At 47.8% G+C, this 8,208-nt stretch overlaps 1 protein-coding gene across 2 annotated transcripts in view; it reads left to right on the plus strand.

The window, feature by feature from the left end:
• Positions 1 to 3,422, plus strand: part of LOC135554551 (Na(+)/H(+) exchange regulatory cofactor NHE-RF2) — a 59,064-nt gene extending 55,642 nt beyond the window's left edge. For both annotated transcript variants that reach the window (XM_064986910.1, XM_064986911.1), the window contains one exon: positions 69 to 3,422. In XM_064986910.1, the coding sequence (XP_064842982.1) occupies positions 69 to 236 (168 nt within the window). In that variant the 3' untranslated portion in view covers positions 237 to 3,422. The remainder of the gene's footprint in view (positions 1 to 68) is intronic.
• Positions 3,423 to 8,208: the final 4,786 nt, after the last annotated feature.

An 8,208-nucleotide genomic window follows, 5' to 3' on the forward strand; every position in this document is an offset into this window, starting at 1 on the left:
CCAAGTAGTCTCTGATATTAATGTCTATCTGTCTGTCTCCGTCTGTCTCTGTCTGTCTTTGTATCTAGCTGGGAGAGGACGAGGCGAGCCGTCTGATGGACCCGTTTGCTGAGATCGGCCTGCTCCTGAGTCCCACTGCGGCTGAGGCCAAAGAGAAGGCCCACGCCAAGAGAGCCAAGAAGAGAGCCCCTCAGATGGACTGGGACAAAAAACACCAGCTCTTCAGCAACTTCTGAACTTTTCTGCCACCCAATGAGAGAAGCAGAAAGACTGTGGAAGTTGACATTTGTGAAACTTACCTTCAACATTCCTACCCGTTACCCCACCACCACTACATTCCTACCCGTTACCCCACCACCACCACCGCCACCACCACCCAATCCAACAGAAGACAATATGCAGATAGAATGTTGTTCTTTGAACATTGGCCATCCAACACCCACTCCCCCCTGCTTCCAAAATGGACGGGATGGAATGATGGACATCTCATCATTTACCCCTCCTTCAATCCTCCCTTCTTCCACCCTTCTCTATACCCTCATCCCACCCAGAGAGAGCTTGTCTGCTGGACTGGACTGGAATAAGAGACTCAAGATTACCAGCTTCTTCTGAATCCTCCCGTCATCAACAGTCTTTCCCTAAACCATCCAATGCCCCTCCTCTTCTACCACTAACTCCCACCTCCTCTGAGGACTGCTCTGGAGAGAGGAGGCACTTCTTTTTGTATTTAGAAAGTAGAAAAGCACCATGATAGGTGTTAGCCAGCCCAGCTATAAGGAGTATGGGGAATGTGGACTATGTGAGATGTTTGTGAACACTGTGACCTGATCTTAAACATTGGGGTTTGTTTTGACCCTGTAAGAGAAGGAACGTACGCCCAAAGATGGATAAAACTCTTCCTCCCATGATCCTCCTGTGATTTTATTGTGTAATCGATGCGCCTCAGACTTCAAGGATTCACTCACCAGGAAAAGCACAAACTGGAGGCTGAATAGCATTGCTTCTGTATCATCTCTGTTTGTATTTGTATCAAAGCATCTGTTTTCTCATAATGTCATAACATTTCCACTTTGCTCCCTATGTTGGATATGAACTGGTATTCATAGATGGTGTTAACAATGCATAGACAATCAAAAGCCTTACTCCACCCATCCCTCCCTCTCAATGTGATAGCATTTAAGATACATTGACTGAATGCATGCATACATGCACACACACAAGCCCCCTATGATTCTCTAACCTATAGGCCTGCTTCACTCATTCTAAGGCAGTTTTAGTTTATTTAAGGGACCCTTATCTTTATGACATCAATGACATCCTCTCCACTATTTCATATCCCAATGTCCCCGACATAGAAATAGAATTACTAGAATGGGAATTCCTCAATCAAGTTAAGAGTGAATAGATCAAGCGTTGAGTTTTTTACACTGCCTGTCTAGTGCACCAGGGGGTGCTAATAAGACACACAGCAACATGAAGCCACTCCAGTACACTGCTCAGAGATGTATGAGGATTGGGACATGAAAGTACCATAGCAGGAGAAGATAGTCTGGGGATGAAATGACCACTTTAAAGATGTATGAGATCTATGTAACACCTTGTAACATTTACGTAAAGCCTGCAGGTGTGTGTTATTACTAGTTATGAGTATCTATCATGCTTTACCTGTTATAAGCAAATATAATGCTATATTACTTGCTACAGTATGAGCATGTATAATGCTGTATTACTTATGATGAGCATGTATAATGCTGTATTACTTATGATGAGCATGTATAATGCTGTATTACTTACTATGAGCCGAACACCTTTTATATGCAAAAGTGTAGATACAAATAATGTATGAAATAACAAGATGGATATTATACGGGATTGAAAGTGAGCCCAGCGTATCAAAGAAAGCTTACATCATTCAGTGTTGATGTGATGTTGTGGTAATGTTCTGCTCATGTTGTGGTACAGTGATGACAGACTGACATAGTGCTTGTATCAGCTACTCCAGACTGGGCTGTCTTTCTGTTTCACTTCAGAAGGGAAGGACACAGTTATTTTTGTACAACATGCCTGAAAGCTGTGGATTGTGGATCGGCTGTGGTATCAGGGGCTTTGGTATGTGAGTATAGCCTGGTCGCAGATCTATTTGTGCGATATTGCCAACTCCTATGGTCATTATCAAGAGGCGTCACAACAATAGCCATAGGAGTTGGTAAGACAGCACAAACTGATCTCGGACCAGGCTATTCTGAGCTATGGGGCTAGGGGCTCTGATCAGTGGGCCTGCCCAGTGGGGGCTGTGGTGGTGGTGGGGTGGTGGGGCAGTGGGGTGTGTGGGAGAGGCCTATCCTGGAGGTCAGACTCAGAGATGCTCTAATGAATGAGACCAGGGGAGCCACAGGACTTACAGGAGATTAGTCCTAGCATAGGATAGCATGGGGACAGCTGTCCTGCACACAGACACACCCCAGACCAAACCACTGTCACTGTCTCATAAGGGGGTGAAGATCAAGTTTATCTTACTGTGTGTGTGTCATCCACTGTTACGGATAGTAATCTCAGGTCCCCCCGGTTGTTCATATTGTGGTAGGATCTACACAAAGAGAACACTCCCCAGACCAAACCACTGCTACATCTCATACGGGGGTGAAGGGAGATAGAAGGGAACGTTTGTCTCTGTGTCATCCATTGTTACTATTCACCCAGGGTCCGTATAGTGCTGATCAAGGATCAGTTTTGCCTTTTAGATCATAATTAATAAGATTATATGGACAGGAGGGACCTGATACTAGTTCAGCACTCCTACTCTGAGACGCTTTCTGAATACGGGCCCAGGTCCCCCCTGGAGGTTCATATTGTGGTAGGGTCTGAAATGCGGGTCCCTGGTTGGGCTCGGTCTGAGGTACAGGCCAGGGTCAGCTGTGCTATGCGGCGCCGACACCACACTTAGGACGGAGAGAAATGTCTGATCTGTTTTCATATATTGCACAATTTATCTTTGTTAATATGCATATTGTCATTACTATTACTCATAATAGTGCAGATAACAGTTTTTATTTCTCTGGTTTCCATTTGTGATCTAGCACCAATGTGTTTGCATAAGGGTTTTTACTATTGGTCCATATGATAAGCTGACCGTTAAACCCTGAGCAGAATGGTATATGACCCATGTATATTTACATTTTAGTCATTTGGCAGACGCTGTTATCCAAAGCGGCTTAAAGGAGCAATTTGGGGTTAAGTGCCTTGCTCAAAAGTTTGTCGACAGATTTTTCACCTAGTTGGTTTGGAGATTCCAACCAGTGACCTATCGGTTACTGGCCCAATGCTCTTAACCACTAGGCTACCTGCCTCCCTACGGTATATATACGGCAGGTTGTATTTTTACAATAAAGTGTGACAATCTCCTTCTGGACTATATGACATCATCTCAGTGTCATCCCTTCTTCTTCTGTAAGTCTGTTGTCTTGTCTCTGATGCTAGTGGGGGAGGGGGGTCATCTGTTCAATGAGCTAATCTTCCCACAGCTGTGATCCAGGAGTTCTCAGAGTTACTCCTCCTCTTCTCTCTCAAGGTCTTCCCCCCTCTCTATCTCCCTCCCTCACTATTGTCCCAGTCCTCCTCTCTCTCTCTCTGTCCCCCTCCATCCCTAAGGATTATGTGAGTGTTGGCATACAGTTTCACTCTGTTTCCAGAATTCTCTCGTGCCTCCAGCTGCCGTGAGTACTCAGGCCCGTTAGAGGTCACGCAGAGGTCCAGAGTGTGTGTTTTGGAGGAGTGTGTGTGTGTGTGTGTGTCTTGTTCCGCCGGTTGGGTTTCTTCACGTTGACATCCGTTTGGGCCAAAACCCGGCGAGATTGACATTTCTTTTTTACCCCTTTTTCTCCCCAATTTCGTGGTATAGTAGTTACCATCTTGTCTCATCGATACAACTCCCGTACGGGCTCGGGAGAGACGAAGGTCGAAAGCCATGCGTGAGATTGACATTTCTACATTATATAGGCTACGCATCAGGCCCCTTCCTTCCAACCGGAGGCCTTACTCCCCACAATGCAACACACTTGTGGTCTTCAAAGTTCCCATACAACTCCTCATATCTAGCTTTAACCCAGCCTTGGTTGAACGAGACGATGTTCGGCGTAATCAGCAGACTTCCCTACTAACGGGCCCTTCGGTACGCTCCATATCGGTGATGGAAGGCGGGGTACACTGTACTTCAATGGGTCCCTTGACCCAGCCTGTACTCCTTGGAGCTAACCACGTTTGAGACAGTGTATGGCGGCCAGGAGCAAAAACTCCCTATTAGTCGGCCCAATGGAGAAACCCTGGGAGGACCAGGCTCCTTGGAGCTAACCACGTTTGAGACAGTGTATGGCAGCCAGGTGCAGAAACTCCCTATTAGTCGGCCCAATGGAGAAACCCTGGGAGGACCAGGCTCCTTGGAGTGGCCATTCCTCTGAGGCTGTACTGAGTCAAGATAAGAAGATTTCACCAGTGGAACCCAACCCACTGGCGGCACCTTTTTTTGGCTGTCAGGAGGTGGATCCTGTGTTACATAGCTCACGTGGCGACCTGCTTCACTTAGTTATCCGCTCAAGGTCGCACTTAATTGGGCATATATCTGTGTGCGTGTGTTCAGTCAAGTGTGAAAGAGTCTCATTATAGAATGTGTGTCCTTTATTGTCTGCTACGGTGCTTCAGCAGACTGGCATTCAGAGCTTCCCAGCCTGTTTGTCCTAGACTCAGCAGACTGGCATTCAGAGCTTCCCAGCCTGTTTATCCTAGACTCAGCAGACTGGCATTCAGAGCTTCCCAGCCTGTTTGTCCTAGACTCAGCAGACTGGCATTCAGAGCTTCCCAGCCTGTTTGTCCTAGACTCAGCAGACTGGCATTCAGAGCTTCCCAGCCTGTTTATCCTAGACTCAGCAGACTGGCATTCAGAGCTTCCCAGCCTGTTTATCCTAGACTCAGCAGTCTGGCATTCAGAGCTTCCCAGCCTGTTTATCCTAGACTCAGCAGACTGGCATTCAGAGCTTCCCAGCCTGTTTGTCCTAGACTCAGCAGACTGGCATTCAGAGCTTCCCAGCCTGTTTGTCCTAGACTCAGCAGACTGGCATTCAGAGCTTCCCAGCCTGTTTGTTAGACTCAGCAGACTGGCTCAGACTCAGCAGACTGGCATTCAGAGCTTCCCAGCCTGTTTGTCCTAGACTCAGCAGACTCACTGGCATTCAGAGCTTCCCAGCCTGTTTGTCCCAGCCTGACTTTGTACTCCTAGACTCAGCAGTCTGGCATTCAGCCTGTTTGTCCTAGACTCAGCGAGCTTCCTTCCAGCCTCCTAGACTCAGCAGCCTGTTTGTCCTAGACTCAGCAGTCTGGCATTCAGCTTCCCAGCCTGTTTGTCCTAGACTCAGCAGTCTGGCATTCAGAGCTTCCCAGCCTGTTTGTCCTAGACTCAGCAGTCTGGCATTCAGAGCTTCCCAGTCCTAGACTCAGCAGCTGGCATTGCTTCCCAGCCTGTTTGTCCTAGACTCAGCAGACTGGCATTCAGAGCTTCCCAGCCTGTTTGTCCTAGACTCAGCAGACTGGCATTCAGAGCTTCCCAGCCTGTTTGTCCTAGACTCAGCAGACTGGCATTCAGAGCTTCCCAGCCTGTTTGTCCTAGACTCAGCAGCCTACTAGACTCAGCAGTCTGGCATTCAGAGCTTCCCAGCCTGTTTGTACTAGACTCAGCAGACTGGCATTCAGAGCTTCCCAGCCTGTTTGTCCTAGACTCAGCAGACTGGCATTCAGAGCTTCCCAGCCTGTTTGTTAGACTCAGCCTGGCAGACTCAGCAGCACTGGCATTCAGAGCTTCCCAGCCTGTTTATCCTAGACTCAGCAGTCTGGCATTCAGAGCTTCCCAGCCTGTTTGTCCTAGACTCAGCAGTCTGGCATTCAGAGATTCCCAGCCTGTTTGTCCTAGACTCAGCAGTCTGGCATTCAGAGCTTCCCAGCCTGTTTGTCCTAGACTCAGCAGTCTGGCATTCAGAGCTTCCCAGCCCGTTTGTACTAGACTCAGCAGTCTGGCATTCAGAGCTTCCCAGCCCGTTTGTACTAGACTCAGCAGTCTGGCATTCAGAGCTTCCCAGCCCGTTTGTACTAGACTCAGCAGTCTGGCATTCAGAGCTTCCCAGCCCGTTTGTACTAGACTCAGCAGTCTGGCATTCAGAGCTTCCCAGCCCTGTTTGTACTAGACTCAGCAGAGACACTGACTGGTGCCTAGTGTCTGTGTGTCCTCCTACGCTTTCCCAGAAAGCCAGTCATGCATAGGTCAGAGGTCTGCGACTGGTCAAGTTAACGGTCTGACAGTGAGAACACAGTGATGACATGGTTACATGGGTCGTATTCATTAGGGCACACAGTAGCAGAATATTTTGAAATTGTCATTTAGCAGACACGCTTATCCAGAGTGACTTACAGAAGAAATTAGAGTTAAGTGCCTTTCTCAAGCGCACATCAACAGATTTTTCACCTAGTCGTCTCTGGGATTCGAACCAGCAACCTTTTGGTTAATTGCCCAGTGCTCTTAACCGCTGGGTTACCTGCTGCCCCTCCATTTGGTGCCTAGTGAATACGGCCCTGTTGTGGGAGCACAGTGATGACATGTACACATACCTATTGTGTCATTGTTGAGGCTGTGTCTGAAATGGATATGGAGGTGGTGAGGTCTTTCCAGAGTCAGGTCAACAAATAGACAAGACGTGGGCTGTCTAAGAGATTACTAAGATGTTATGTTGACTTTGTAAATCCTAACCTCAAGAAATAGGCAACATTTTCAAAACATCCCTATATCAGCAGAACCATCGGAGTTACAGACATTGAAACCACCAGAAATCACTAAAAAGACATTCTCTGGCCACATACAACTGTACACCAACTGTAAAACTGTAAAAAGAACTGTACAGTAACACTCAGAAAGACAACAATACACATTCAGTTAGCTAGGTGGAGCAACGGCAACAGTGCGAACCAGGCTGTGTATGTGTGTGTACACGCATGCATGCTTGCCTGTCTGCCAACATGTGTGTTTGCGTGTGTGTGTGTGTGTGTGTGTGTGTGTGTGTGTGTGGAGCCCAGTACACCCAGTGCCATACCTGGTCTTTGTGGTAATGTGATGCCACACGAGGACAAATTAAACCCCCCAGAGGCGCTGGTGGAGACTGACTACGTTCTAGATGTGAAGCCAGGCAACATCAAAGGATGGACAAGTTCAAAGCAGGCAGCAATTTATCAGAGCAGTAAAAACGGATAAAGGATCCACAGGTGATCATTTCTATTCAGTCTGTCTATACAGGCATGTTTTGCCTCTCCTATTCAGTCTGTCCTTGTCTATGCAGGCATGTTTAAACTCTCATTGTTGTTGGGTTTGATGGGGTATTGCGCTCTCTTTCCCTGTGTCTGTCTTTTTCTTTCTCTCTCTGCTCTCACGCACTCGCTCTCTCGCTCTCACTCTCTCTTCAAGAACATCTCTCTCCCGACTTGCTCACTCTTTGCCTCTCTCTATTTCTCTCTCCCCCATTCCTCCATTTATCCCTCCCTTCCTCCATCCATCCCTCCCTTCCTCTCCTGCCCAGGTTGGAGTAGGGCCCCAGTAGGGCAGCTGTGCCCAAGAGGAGAAACCAGAGCCGAGCCACGGAAGCACACGGGTAGAGGAGGGGGAGAGTAAGGGGGGAAGAGGAGGCGGGAGTCTCCGTAGCCATGGTAACTGTGTGTTTTTGTTAGCGGCGCGTGAGTCAGCCGAACGATGAGTCACAGTCAGGAGGAAACACACACAGAGGCACTACAGACACACTCACATGCACTCCCACTCACTGTGGAGCCAAACAAGGACAACTACACTAACATGCACACAGAGAGAGTAGAATGAGAGAGAGTAGAGAAGGAGAAAGGAGCATGAATGAAGAGAAGGAGAGGGAATAAGTCAATCTGACTATGAAAAAGAAAGAGAAGCGCTGAACGATTAAAAATAGAGAGACATGCAGAGAGAAATACAAAATAAGGGAGTAGAGAGAAGAGAGAAAGAGAGAGTGGAACCACAAGCAGACAAATGTGGAAGGAGAGGGAGAGGTTGGAAGAGGGCACATACCTCTTCCCAGGGGCACACTTTATGAGGGAGTCAGGGCGGAAATGAACACACCCTGTTAGTGCACACCTTGGCTTAGCTGACTAATCCTA

Source organism: Oncorhynchus masou, chromosome 14 (genome assembly GCF_036934945.1).
Source record: "Oncorhynchus masou masou isolate Uvic2021 chromosome 14, UVic_Omas_1.1, whole genome shotgun sequence".
Classification (NCBI taxonomy): Eukaryota; Metazoa; Chordata; class Actinopteri; order Salmoniformes; family Salmonidae; genus Oncorhynchus; species Oncorhynchus masou.